The following is a 15039-nucleotide window of genomic DNA, read 5'->3' on the forward strand; positions in this document are numbered from 1 at the left end:
AAGAACCAATAAAACAAGGCACTCAACCCCTAATACCTTAAGTGGAATTTCTCAGCTGCCAATAGGATGTAGACATGGAGCCTGCAGACTGCCTGAGATTCCTAAATATGAACATATTTACAGTTTGCTGAGATGTAACATGATTTCAGCTCAGGGTACCTGCATGAACTGGAAGGAGGCTTCAAAGTCTTCCACTGGGTACATTTTGATGCGGAAGAACTTGAGTCCCATGATGAGGCTGATAGTGGACTGGATGACATAAGGGCCCTGCTCCTTCTGTTTCAGCTCCTTCAGCTCAGAGATGAACTTCTTCCTCACTGCTGGGAATCTGTCAAGGAAATTTAGACCAGATGTTAACAGTTGTTCTATTCTTTTGAGTTTTAGGAAATGTTGTCATACCCAGGTGTCAGCTGAGTGGTACAGTTAGGGGAATTACAACAACAAAGCAGCAATCATGGTAATGTTTATCATGTTACTGTGTACTCCTGCTCCTCAGTTTATCTGTGTTTTTGCATATGCGCATAGATAAATGTGCTTCGTTTTGTGTATATTTGTGCGCTTCTGTTCCAGACAGATTTTGTCAACAGAGCTCTGCAGGCCTATATTTAGAATGGCATCTGGAGGGGCTAATTTTGAGGGAGTATGTAGTGGTGCATGCACTTATTCCTAGGGTGTTTTACACAGGTTACCACCGCAAGAAGCCATCAGTCTTCTGTTTAGTGCTGAGTGCTTAAATCATAAAATAATACATAAAAATGCTGTGGTCCATAAACCAATCTGGAAAACACATAGGCAATGCCAACAATAAAGGATGTGCTAAAAATTATTATTCTTGTGTTCTTACCCTTTTCATAGTCATGTGCAAATAATGCACTACAAACAAATTTGCAGAAAGGGGTGTTAGAAATCCACTAAGAAGCTTAATCCATTGGAAAACCCATCAACCACACAGAAGGCAGTCTACATTTGCTAAACTAGATCTCAAAGTATTGACTTTGATCCATTATTAGATTGATGTCTGAGTTAAATAATGACTTGATGGCTCAGCTAGTGTGTGTGTGTGTGTGTGTGTGTGACAGTAGTGAGAGAGTGACCCTGCAAATCCACACCTCCTCCATCACAGTAATAACCTTCCTGAAAATGGGAACAATGTTTCATCACACACAACATTACACAGTCTGAGGACCATCATCTGGTGTGTCATTATCCTTAGCTGCGCAAACACACATGCATTCACCAACACACACACAAATACACATAAGCAGGCTGCTAACACACATAGAAAGCCAGCAATTACTTTCTTTTTCTCACGTGTACTAAATTCAGAGGGAGGACATTTGAAATTCCTGTTTCTACTGAAAAAGGGGTCAAGAGGAGGTAAATACACTAACTACACATTCAATTTCCTCCCTGACCAATCAGCCACCAGCTGCAACATGACCGGGATTGCAAATTCTGCATTGACTGAGAAATTTATGCGGTTATGTGAAAAATACACCTTAATCTGTGTACAGTACCTGGACTGAGCTACAACTCCCACTACTTCAGCATAGAGGTCAGCCACTATGTGCATGTTGCCTGTGTTGGGTCCCAGATACCTAAAAGGCAAATTCAAACATCAGTGACAACCACGCTGTGTGCTGTTTAAATCTGCGATAACAATACAGGCAACCATAAAATTGGTAAATTTTGTTACAGCCTGTCAGAAAGAAAACCATGGTTTCTTTACTGCATTCAAGTAAAATTGTTTCTACATCTCACTCACTCTTACCCTTCCTTGTATTTGAAGTGCTTGAAGGCCAGGTTTATAACTTCCTGGATAAGTCCATCCAAAAGAGGATGGAGTGGGATCTGGATTGAGAGAAAAAGTGATCATTTTACTGTGATTTATAAACACTCCATCAGGATAACTTATGCCAACTAAGTTGCCCATAGCACGGTGCAGAAGGTTTGATCCCACTGTAAAGTGAGACTGACCTGCTTTAAAACCTCTATAAGCACGAGAGAAAAGATGAAGTCTATTGCCAGATCTCTCCGCTCCAATAAGTAGTCCTTCTGTTGCTCATCACTGAGGCAGAAAGAAAGAAGCAGAAAAACAGAGGCATTACACAGTACATCACGTTTAATGTCAAACCATATACACAGTTGTTAGTCTCCTGTACTGACAGTATATTTTATAGTTTTTAACTACCTACACAATGGTTTGCAAGAGTTTTATTTTTGTAACATGCATTTTTATATGTAACTATTAAGTCACTGACAATAAAGGGTGTGCTGTTTGAATTCTCTCACTTTTTTGATTTGGTGTTGGCCCTGGGTCGATACTCATGGGACTCATCTTCCAGGCCGTTCTGCCTCTTGTACCAGTCAAATAGAGTCCTCAGGATCGAAGGCAGGCAGTACTCTGCTAGAGAACTCATACTGCTGATCAACTGCACAGTACAAAGCAGGAGCAGGTGAAGGTGAGCAATGGAGAGAAAGGAGAGCGCGCCAAGTTAATCCAGTTCCCTCACAAGCTCATGTTTATGGCTAGATTTGGATGACAGAAGAAACAAGGGGCAGCAGGTATTGGAGATGATGTGTCTGTGTCAGGTGCAGGTGTGAGGTACCTGGTCGAACTGTGGGTCCTCTCCTCTCTGCAGAGATTTGTTAAGTGGCTTCTCCTGTAAGATAAGAACAGTTAGAGAGGAAAGCATTCGCGTCAGGAGAGATGGCAGCAGGTAGACAGGTGAACCTCTTTTTGTATAATGTCTGAACCTAAACTTTCCTTGCTTTTATCTAGTGCATACTGGCACATGCTCCAACCCTTATGATAGATACAGATAATTGATACTACTGAAAACTCTAATTATGCCAGTTCCCATTTACTAAGATAATAAGTCAGAATTCTGAGTATATGCTGTACTATTTATTTTGCAGAAAGCACACCTCATTGCACATGTACCGTTGTAAAAAGCCACTCTGAATCCCAAAATCAGATAAAGCACCCAAAGTGTTGTAACATGAGAAAGAACAGGTGAGGAATAGAGAAATAATGTGAGAGACTGATGCAAAATCTCTCACCAGTGGTTCGGCCATGATGATGCGAATCTTGCGTTCGGAGAGCAAGGTGAAGTTGGCAAACAGGCTTTTTAGGACGAACTCGCCCGGTTTACTCTCCGGGTCCACGTTGACAGGCGCCATGACAACAGGACCCCTCTTCTCTCCAAAGGTTGCACTGACTGGGGGGAGTGGCAGTTTCTGTCCCACTGGAGAGGCTGGAGAGAGTCAGGACAGTCAGTCAATCCAGAGGTTTTCAAAGTTTGATACTGTGCCCCCAACCCCAGACAAAACCGACCATATTTTTGTTACTTCCATTATTATACCCTGGGTTATTTCTATTTGGGGTATATTTATTGTTCTAAGCAGTTTATGGGTTTGGGGGGATGTAAATATGTAATGACAAAAAAGAGGGGGAGAAAATAAAGGGCATGGCTGGAGTGTAGAAGAGGTATGAGTGAGAAAGACAACAAATTCACTGACAGATGTAATGGACAGGGGCATTTCCTGTCTCCACCTCTAAGAATATCGACATGCCCTTATCATAGAACTCATCACACACACAAAGCAACACATTTCCACAGCATCACTGGCTATGCACTAAAAGGCTTAAGCAAGACCCTCCAGAAAACATGCACATGTTGTACTGTGGACTGTTCTTACTGACAACCAGTACAGTTTATGATAAAACTCAAACACATCCAGACAGCAGCAAACAAATGAGGCTTATTTTACTGAAATTATTTGCAAGTTTGTTCCTCTGAACATGTCAAGAAGAAATAGGTGTGTAAAAACACTTTTTTTCCCATGAGGTAGACTCTCGACCCTCGGCAGACTTCCCAAAAGGGGCTAGCATGTACAAGTTAACAAGTCTGTCAGGTCCGCCTGACCTTTCATGACTGCATGACCTGACCTCACTGGAGAGATGAGATGTACAGAGATACTAATTCCTGGACAGGACGAGCCCCCAGGCCTCATAGGCAGCAGCTTGTTTGTGTGAAATCTGAGCACTTGCACAACGCAAAACTGTGTGCACATGAACACAGAGCACTGCACTCCTACCAAGGCCCTTGATGAAGCTGATGACACTAGCCCTGCTCCATTTAGTTGGGGCTTCCATGGTGCAGTCAGTCAGAGAGAGGAACACGGATACAGTGGGCAACAATGGGTTAAATGGGAGGAAATGGTGGGAGAGAGGCGGAATAGGACACTGGGAGTAGGGCAGGAGGCTGAGTAGCTTACAGGGTGTAAAATACAGTTCCCATGATTAACAAGAAAAGTAATTCTGTGCAGGAGATTTAGAGGCACAGAAGAATTCTGTCTTTATTATCCAGCTACTCCACCATGACAGCAACCGAATTTATCACAGTAATGTCTGTTCAAGCACCAGTTAGGTTTAACCAAAGCTAAAAGTGTGAAGCTCCATCCTTCAGAAAATGATATGCAGGTAAAATGAAGGACGTGACCATCAGGCAAGTAAGAATACCCTCCTGACAGAAGCATTACAGCTGCATCCCACATTCAGCCTGAATGAAACACGATGATCTGCTGTATCCACAGCCTGGAAGATCCATAGCCGGAGTGAAACTGCACAAGTGAAGACACCAGAGCTGCGAGTGTTGCAATCACAGAGGAAGAGATGGTGTCAAAGTGTCTTCTCAAAATAACAGAAGAGGCAGCCAGTCGCGAATGAACTCTACCAACAGGGAATCAAGAAATATTCCACTGCGCTGCTCCAGCAGAGGCTTGTGTGGATCAGAGGTGGTGTAGGGCCCCATGTTTCAGAGCTATATGAGCCTGCAGACCAACTCTCAGTTTCTCCTTTAGCTCCTGCTCCGCCTCTGGCCTGCTGTGAATCCTCTTTCCTGTGACCTTGGAATCCTTAAAGCCCATTGGAAAGTTGTATTGAAATAAAGTGCTTCTTTGAGAGTGGTTATGTGGCTGTCCTTTAGCTGTCAGTAGTAGTTAAGTAAAGTCTGTTCTTTGTGTAGATCAGACTTAGAAGAGTTGGGCTGGAATTTCAACACTGCCCCGAGAGAGAGGTGAGGGGAGGAGGGTGGTGCTATATATAGAGCGCTGGCGGTCACTCTCTTACATACCCACCACTCCCACTGACCCCTACTCATACACAAGTGCACAAGACACACACACACAAATCCACATACAAAAACATACATAGTTGTCCAGGGTGGAAGGCTTAATATCAGGAAAGCTACAGAATTTGGTTAAACTACAAAGAAAATGGCACTAATCTAATTCAGCAAATAGAAGGTCAACTCTTAACAACAATTATCTTTTACAGTTTCAGTTTAGTGACGTAAATTTGAGGTGTGTCAGAGGGAGAAGCAGTGAGAGCAGGAAAGCATTCCGGTGCCCAACAGAGCTGTCAATATAGTGCACCAGAGCACATCACAGGACCCTCACAGACATTTGGATGACTCTGCATTTTAAGAGATGAATCAGCAGAGATCTGTCATATGTAGTCAATACAAGTGTACCTTGGCTTTTAGTGCAATTTATTTACCATACAGTGTGAAAGAAAGAAAGAGAGAAAGATGGGGAGGTTGAGAGTAGAGCTGTAGTTTTATTGATTAGTGGACTGACAGAAACGTAATTAGCAACTACATTAATAAGAAAAAATGGCAAAAAAATCCATGGTTCCAACTTTTACATGTGAGGATTTCATGCTTTGTGCTGTCATACTTGACATTCAACACAATATCTTTGGATTTGCAACTGTTGGTCTGACAAATTAAGATGACTTAAGGTATTTATTCATTTATTTAGAAAATAATATTGAAAATTAAGTGATAATGAAAACAGTCAATTGTTGACCAGGTACAGACAAGTTTACATTTCACTTAAGTCTAGATTCAGGTTTTACCTGATGAGCATGTGATGTATCGTGACTAACATGCATCTTGAGGCAACATGCGCACACTGTGACAAATCAAGCAGCGATCAAAATAAACTCATCATATATAGGCAGGAATTTAGGCCAAGACGTTAATAAGCACTGCAACAAATTTCATGTGGTGCTTGTGCATGTTGGCTAAGTAAAGTGGATTGTGATGAGTCACTTAAAAATCACACAAACAGTCAGTGACTGCTGCCGACAAGATCCAGCAGAACCAAACCTGTACATGAGAGGAGGCAGCTGACAAACCGTCACTGTGATTTGTATTCTGGCATTTTCAATGTGTAACTGCTGTCTGCATTTTAACTAACTGACGCTTATGAATTATGAGAGCCTTAGGTAAAACAATCACAAATACATTCACAAGTATAATTCATGAGTTTGACATAAAGGTAAAAAAATGTTCCTTAAGAATCATTACAATATAGCCCTCCTCTACTCATATATATTTCAGGTGTAAACAAACCCTTTAGAGGATCAGAAAATAATATTAACTTGATTTAGCTGGCAGGTTCACATACTGTGTTTGTCTTGATAATGGCACAGCCCTTTGTTTATATTTTGATTCAGCATTTTTCTTCCATCAATACGACATAATAATGGAAACTAATATAGATTGATATTGCTTCAGTAAGGTGTGAGCTGGAATATGTTCAACCTGATGACATCAGCTCTTAAACTAGTGATTTCACAAACCTAACATATCCTAAACCAGTCCTGTTTCTTGCCTTTCCAGTCATATGACTGCCGTCACCATCTTCAGTCATATAGATGAAACAAGCTTGGAATTACCTGAGAATATACACACACACACGCAATCTCATGATGGCCCCTGTGATTTATATATTTATTACATCATCATAAATAGCTAAGGGGGACCATTAACACATCCCCTTCAATTCCTCTGCAGCCAACAAAACCCCTGCTGACAGTTACCTTCAGCACATACATCTAATATACGACTTCCACACAGCTGCTAACCACACACACACACACACACACACACACACACACACACACACACACACATACACGGTTTATGGTATCTAATGAAAGGGACACATACAACATGAAGGCCATTTAACAATATAGCACATAGAAAACCTCTGTATACCTCAGAGAAAAGTACCCACATATACAAATGCTGTATATGCATATTGTACATTCACAAGCAGTGAAGCCGCTCTCTGCAATCTCTCCAGTAAATGTAAACTATAGGCTGACTTTCCATGACAATGTAAGAGTCCCAGTGCTGCATTAACACAGTAGTGCTTTCTGCTTACTGTAATGTCTCAGGTTCACAAGGCCAGTGCTGGAATTCGGGGAAAGGACAAAGTGTCCACTTGGCAATAGTTGGTGATGATGCTACTGAGCATTTATCCCCTATTGCCTCAGAGTCACATGCAGCAGCTTTACCTTCTGTTTGGTAAACACTGACTCCCTGATTGAGAAATAGATTACGACAGTAAAATGTAAACAAAACACTGAGCACAGTTGAATGGTGACAAATGTAAACAGACATGTTTAATATATACAGGCAAATTTTGTTTGAGCATGACAGTGTCTTTTAGTACTGGGCACAGACTGTAACAAAGTCGGAGGCTGACTTTTTCTTTTGCTACGTAATTTGTTGTATAATTAATATAGAGAACTGCTGAGGAGCCAGATTTACCCTCAGCTAACCCCTCAAGAAGCTCTCTCCAGCTCAACCCTTTGTCTTCCATTATTCCATTATGTAACATTGCCAAATATTGACACTGTGGATCATCCAGTATGTTGCCTGTTTTTCGGTGTTATCCACTCCTAACACACACAGATACACAAACAAAATAAGCAAAGTCTGTACACTGAAGGATCTACTATAGACTAGCCAGTCTGTTACGAGGAAACACCATTACCACGCAGTTGTTTGGCAGTCCAACACTGTGATGTGTTAGCTGTACTCACTTCCTCCTAAGGACTTGAGCAGAGACTTGATACTGATGTCAAAGAAGCCTGAATCCTGCTGGCTGGTCGCCATGGCTGCAGAGGCTATGTCGCCACGGTGACAGACAGCAGAAGGAGGACAGGACGGCAGGATGAGGTCTTGAAGACAAAACAAGCAAGAGAAAGAGCAGTATGCTCCAAGAGAGAAAGACTGGAAGAGAAGGAGCAAGGGATGCGGGTGGGAAGCCAGCGATGCGGATGTTGCGGCTGCCTGCTGCTGAGTGTGTTTGTTTGAGTGTGTGCGTGCACAAGAACGAGAGTGTCAGAGGGAAGGCAAAAAGAGAGCGGCACTCAACCTTGCCTGCGATCTGTGTTGTTATCTTGCTGGCTAGTGCCCCCCCATCCCCTCTCTGTTTTGCTCTCTCAGGACAGTGATACACAGATGTTGGCAGATGCAAGCAGCCAATCCTCTTAGAGGGATGGCAGAGAGAGACAGAGAGAGGCGGAGGGAAAGCAAGAGAGGGAGAGATAGGGAAAGAAGGAAAGAAAAATATCCAGTAGATGGTATTACACAGGTAGATAACAGGAAACAGAGGAATGGAAGATGAACTAGTGAGTGGAGGATAATGAGGAAACAACTTAGGAAACGATAAGGCCTAGAATAATTAAGATGGAAAAAGGCGAATTACATAAAATGTAATGTTTCCTGTTCGTTGTTCTCCAGTTCTCAGCAATAAGTGCTGAATGACTGTGCTGTAATGCTGCCACAACCAATGAGAGCCAAGAAAAGCAGTGACTGGCAGACTGCACTAACAAACAGCTGCTCAGAACAACATGTCAAGGGGATCAGATGCATTTGCCTTCTTATTTTATTATGATTATTATTAGTAGATGTATAAAACAAATAATAAAAATGTACTACAGGTACATGCGCAAAATAAAACATGAAACAGAAAATGTTACATATGAATTCTACACATACACCAAGCTGCATACACACATAAATGCACGCAAGCCCACACATTTAATAATGTTATCAAATAGCAATACAACTGAAAATACATTTTCTGAATAAATAAAGAGGTTATTCAGTAACCTGAGCTTTTATGCATTAGACAGGCCAGTTCTAACAAAAAACATCCAGATTCTGAACTGACTTAAGTTCTGTCCAATCGCAAACAAGAACCAGCTTTTCCTTAATTTTGTCATTTTTGTTTTCTCTTTTCCACTTGTGTTTTGCACATAAGGGCCACTTGTGATTTTAGTGATTAAAAAAGGTAGTTAAGTTGAAGTTTAGTTGCTGTAACCTCTCCTAATGTTTCCACTGGTTTATCTTACTTCTATTAAGTTCCTCTACACGGCAACATTGCCACATGCCAGCACTTCAATCATTGAAACAGCTTAGGTATAATCTACTGCATAAGATACAGTATCATGCAAAGCTGTAGCTCACAGGAGAGCTACCATGCACAGAACGGCCTGGTTCACATTCACAGACAATTACAGTCTAATCTCAAAGGAGGAAAAATATAGCAGAAATGTTCGCCTGTGACTCTCCAGATGTCCCATGAGAGTTTTCTGTGTTTAACCCCCACATGATGGTGAAACAAGCAGCTGAACTCAAATACAATTATCTATATTGTTTGGTCTGTTATGTCAACCCTACTGCAACCTCATCTCTGTCAGTCACTTTTCTTGCTAAAGAGAAAGTATGAAAAAGGTCAAAGGTTAACGTTTGTTGACCCTATTTCTCATTAAATTAATCCGTCACGTCACAGAGGCTATGAGGCAAAAATGTTAAAAATAATAAAAAAACAGCAATAGAAAGAGTATCTTTCAAATAAAGATGCAAATGATCATCATCCTCTATAGCTGCAACTGAAATGCTCTGTCTGTGTGGAGTGTTTGTTGGAGTGCAACTCATGTATGAGATATGAAAATCTAATCAAATGCATAACCTAAAATGAGAATGAGGACGTACCTACTGGCCACAGAATGACACAAATTCATTGATCTTACAAATAAAACTCAACAGCATAAAGACGTGCACAAAACACACACCCCTTGATGGTGCTCTGTGAATTCCACTCATTCTGAGGAGGGGCCTGGGCATGCCAGCTGTTGGAATGTGACTCCTCCAGGCATATGTGTACACATATATACATACATAAGCACAGGCATATATCGCAGTGCATTCAATTTAACCAGCAAATTAAAGATGTAATTAGTCTTTCTTCTGAGCCCACTTTAAACTGATGCATTGATAGAAATGTTTTGACTAGACCACAAGCAATAACACATTTTGAGAACAAAGGGTCATATCTGGTCTCTTTGGATAAACACTAAAAACTAGGTTTCAGATGGCCCCATTTCTTATAGGATTATAGATTTTATATGATCAGGTCTTTTGGCCTCAGTCCTGAGTCATGTCCTTAAATATACTGTATATGTTCCTTAAATGGTGATGAATAAATCTGATCTGATACTTCTATTGAATGATTTGTTTAATCATGTTTTCAATTCGACACACCAAAATAACAATGTTTGCATTTCTAACTGATTAAACTGGGAATCAGTGTCATTCCAAGCTGCTACCTGACTGTTTGGCCCTCTGATTGTGAATTTTCGCTTCTTTATGGAACTAAATCCTGGCAGTGTTGGAAGCCCACCATAGACCACTGTTCATATATTACATCATTCTTCAACAGACCCTTAGGTTCCCCCTACAGGAGAATATGCACAAATGCAAAACAATATGATTAATCTTTTGGTCTATAAATGGCTATATGTGGATAAATTGGATAAAGTTAAAATGAGTTAATATTAAAAGATGTTTACTATCATATCAAATAGAGAAAGACCAGCAAATCCTCACACTGGAAAAGCCGAAACTAATAAATATTAAGCAATATTTTTTCTTGAAAAACTGATTAACAATTATCAGAATAAATTTATGAAATAACTAATTAATTGTGCAATAAATTCAGCTCTAAAAAGGTTTTACAGTGTGAGAACCACAGCTGAGGTTATTAAATAGATGGAAAGATAGAACATTAGCTATCCAAAGGTTATTTCCTCTGATAAAGATGCCCCAAGTAAAAAAAATGACTGAGTGCTCATAAATGACCAACAATAGAAGAGTGGTACAATCAATCAATTATTAAAACAGCTGCTAATTACACTTCTGTCAATCCACTAATCAATGTGTTAGGCAAGTCTAACAACATACTGACCCTAAAATATAATTACAGTACATGTGTTAAACAACACTACCAAACATGTGCCACTGGTCTGTCTTTCCTGTATGTTCATCTGGCACATGCATGTGGGTGTTAAGTGGTTCATCATAACACAGGAGATGAGAACACCCACACACAGACACAAATATCTCTAAACCACAGCAGGTCTGTTTGAGGTTCCCAGGTCACACAGTGGTGTCTCCTTGACACAGCTGGGCTGACCAAATAGATAACTCCTGTAAGGAATATGTGTGTCAGTGGATTGCAGGCATACCTGCGGTCCCACCATCAAAATCTGTTCATTTATTGAGAAGACACTGTTAATTTTTACCATTTGTACAGGTGGTACTTAGTTATGCAGGCACCACCTCGTTCCAGATGTTACATTTTACTGCACAACCATCTCACAGAAACTACATATAGGCTACTGCACTCAGACATAAAATGACCTTACTGCACTTGTAACTGGATTCTGACTTTTCCTTACACGTTGTTGCAACATGGCTGATTTTTTTTTCCTGAATGATAACAGAAAGTGGAAATGTACTTTAAGGGCGCAACAAAAAGAAGGGGCAAAAAGGTTAAAAAAAAAAGGCAAAAAGGCAAGAAGGCAAAAGGCACTTGTCAAGTTCAGTCCTGACAACACAGCAAAGATGAATCACCAGTTGTGTTGGCAACTGGAGAGGCAGGGGGTGGAAACAGGTAGTAAGAAACTGAAATCTTTGTCAAATCCCTGGTTGTTGACCCAGCCTGAGAAAACTCCAGAAAGAAATTTGCATTCACATTCAAACAAAACTGAAGTTTTACAAAACCTTAGTATGTAACAGACTAATATACTAATTGTTATTCCTTGTCTGCTGTTATGTTCACTCTGACATTGCCTCTTTAAAACAAAAAATGCATCCATGCTTGTCTCCACCTACCTCTGATGATCCTTTGCCGCTTTCTGGACTTAGACTGGATCTTACTGAACCTCCCAGTAAAGTCACTGGGGTCAAACATGTCCACTGAGAGAGAGGCAATACGCTCCAGAATGATCTCATCCTGTCCTTGGTCGTGGTTCTTCAGATCCTGGTCCAGACCCTGGCTTACAGCGTGGCCATTGATGTGGTCTGAAGTGGCACTTTCAGACCCAACAGTGACGGTGCTTCTTACATCTTCTCGAGACATGTCTCAACTATCAGCCGCACAAGCTGCAAGAGCTCAACTCATTCCTGGAAGTCAAAACCTGGCCCTCCACAGAGCTAACAAGGAGATGCTACATGGTGATTCAACAGTGGGCTGAACAAGAAAAAAAACTATATCTTTCCCCAGAGAAGCAGCACTTCTAAAAAACAAAAACTGTTCACTCTTCATTTTCCTTTCCTTTTAATCCACATTTTGGTATCCAAATTCTTCTCACGAGAGCTTCTTCTCTTTTCTCTTTTCAGGTTCAGTTCATTCAATCCAAAGATAGTGAGCTCAGTGCTCTGTTGTTACACAGCTCTCCTGAGAGCTCAGGTTCACTTCTCTCGAGTCCTCCTCACCTTCTTGCTTGAGATAAATATATCTCTCGTCTTTTGTTGAAGAGGAAGTTTTATTTCCTGTAAAAGGTAGCTGTCTTCTCTGTGCTACGGTTTTGGCTCTCACCTGTTCTTTGTTTTGATATCTCTCACTGTCTTTCTCACTCCTCTCAGTCTCAGAGTCTCTGCTGTGTTTCCCCACTCTCAGGTGGTGAAGAAGGAGGGATCTACTACCAAGAGCGCAGCTTGATTGGGTGGTTTGGAAAGTTTGGGTGGTTCTCTTTTCCCCCTCTCCCTCTCAGCATTTTCTTTTCCTGTTTTGTGTTTCTCCAGGCATCTTTCTTACGTCTTTTCTAACACACCTATTTCCTTATTGTTTCTTCATCCTTTCCATCGCCTCACACAGCAGTAAAGCATGGCTGACGTGCATAGGTTTAATTCAGACAGCCAGTACATGACCCATGAGTGTGAGTGAGAGTTTAAGTCCCTGTGCTCACTGGTCGAGGCTGTTTAGCCAGTTACAGTAATCTCAATGTTAATGGTGTAGGATTACTCTGTTCAGACACACCCCTTTACAGAAGAGGCAAACAAAGCCAAACACAAACAGGAATAATCCAGACAGAGAGTTTTGTGTGTGAAAGTTAGCTGTTAGTCTTGATTAGCAGATGTATTTCAAAGCTTCATAAGAGCTTGCTTTATTCTGCTCCCTCATATATATTTAAATACTCGTCTGTCTCATTTAAAAAAAAGGCTAATTAGGATAAAAATCCAAGATCCAATCCTGAAAAGTGACCAGGATCTGACCTTGCTTTAAAAACCCAAATTATATCACTACCCTGTAAGTACAAAAAACCCCCCCCCAAAAAAACATATCTTACAAGAATTACATTGTACTGTTTTTTGGTCTATCCCTAATTACTAAATCCTAAAAGTGGTTCCTCAGCACTACAATAATCCGTGCAATTTCCCCACAAACAATTTTGCTAAACAAGAAATGAACAGAGTTGTTACTAAGGTCTGCTATAACATCATCCAACAACAGAACCCCGTTCTACACAAAGTGGTCACTTAAGCGCTATAAATGCTTCAAAGGAAACTTTCTTGAAAAACAGCACAGCATTTTCTTTAGCCCTCACATTCTCTCAAATACATGTTTGATCATGCTGTATTTTTCCCTGTAGGTAGAGTAGTTAGTATCTCTCAAGAGATACCCACCCCGAGGTGACTTCCTGATGTTTATGCAGCTATTGTCATGACATCAGCCCCATTGAGTGCTTCACCCGAGAGCTTGTAAGGTGTGAACAAAAAAAAAAAACCATCACTAAAGTCTCACATCCTTTGTGAAAACACTGCTACATAAGGTGGAACAAACATGATGACTAACATGACATTGCATATATGCTGTAAGGGGAAAGTAAGTGGTAAGAGAACTGTGGCACATGAAAATAAGAGTAAAATCTTTTATGGTTCTAGAGGGAGCTGATAAATTGTCTGATAAATAGGCTCAAGTAATGTTACCTGACCTGTATTTACACAGACGTCAGTGGAGGAATAGTCAGTCTTTGAACCACTGTAGATAGGGTTATTTATGTTCATCTTGTCGTGTGTTTCCATACTGGGAGCTTTTGTCTCTTCTGTCCTGAGCTACTACTGCGCCCCATTCCTCTCTGTCCATCCTCCTTGCTGATCTCTTTCTCTTCTTCAATTAAGGGAACATACATAATCATTTAGGTACACCACCTGTGGTAATAAGCATATGTATTCGCTTCCTTTTCAAGAGTGTTACCCTGAGCAACAGAGCCTAGCGGGAGTAACTAGTGAGCGTTGCCTCAAACACTCTGAAACATTCACTTTGTTTAACTTGATTTTGGCAGATATTTGAGGATATATTTGTACAGCCTCTGTCAAAGAGGCTAGCACAGACTTTCCAGTAGTAAAATCTCAATCTGTAATTTCATTAAAAAAGTGGAGAAAATGGGAGCCTCTAGTGGCCTAACAATGAAGGAACACGCCACATTACTGCAAAGTCCACAGTTCCCCGCCTTTGTCTCTTTGCCCGTTTACTGTCTAGACTATCGCAAAACAAATAAATATTTTTTTAAAAAGCTGCTTTTATTTTCTTTCAGTGTTTTTACTGGCTTAAAAGAAATGTCCTTAAATGTGCACAAAAGAAACAACAAAACTGGAAAAACAGACCTTTGATATTGTTCTCACTATGGAAATGGCGCAGTTTTGAGGGCAATGTGAAAACAGAAATTTACAACAGTGTGTTAGATTGTCCAGAAGAAAGGCAAAGGGCAACGTCTGTTTTGATGGTCGCTTAATCTGGAAAGGAAATAGTTAAGGGTGGCAAAAAAAAAAAAAAAAAAAACGCAGAGGGAGGCATCGTGCCAAAATCAGTTAGAGAGGCGTGCCA

General features: G+C 40.8%; 1 protein-coding gene across 4 annotated transcripts in view; it reads right to left on the reverse strand.

Annotated features, from left to right (window-relative positions):
* Positions 1-15039, reverse strand: part of fryb (furry homolog b (Drosophila)) — a 50284-nt gene that overhangs the window by 29633 nt on the left and 5612 nt on the right. For 2 of the 4 annotated variants that reach the window (XM_026327969.2, XM_026327968.2), the window contains exons 1-8: positions 12045-13099; positions 3064-3257; positions 2610-2663; positions 2293-2432; positions 1978-2068; positions 1772-1851; positions 1518-1598; positions 160-328 (exon numbers count right to left, since the gene is read on the reverse strand). In XM_026327969.2, the coding sequence (XP_026183754.1) occupies positions 160-328; positions 1518-1598; positions 1772-1851; positions 1978-2068; positions 2293-2432; positions 2610-2663; positions 3064-3257; positions 12045-12291 (1056 nt within the window). In that variant the 5' untranslated portion in view covers positions 12292-13099. Of the gene's footprint in view, positions 1-159; positions 329-1517; positions 1599-1771; positions 1852-1977; positions 2069-2292; positions 2433-2609; positions 2664-3063; positions 3258-4101; positions 5059-12044; positions 13100-15039 lie in introns of those variants that run through there. The other 2 variants (XM_026327970.1, XM_026327971.1) reach the window with 2 other exon arrangements.

Source organism: Mastacembelus armatus, chromosome 14 (assembly GCF_900324485.2).
Source record: "Mastacembelus armatus chromosome 14, fMasArm1.2, whole genome shotgun sequence".
NCBI lineage: Eukaryota > Metazoa > Chordata > Actinopteri > Synbranchiformes > Mastacembelidae > Mastacembelus > Mastacembelus armatus.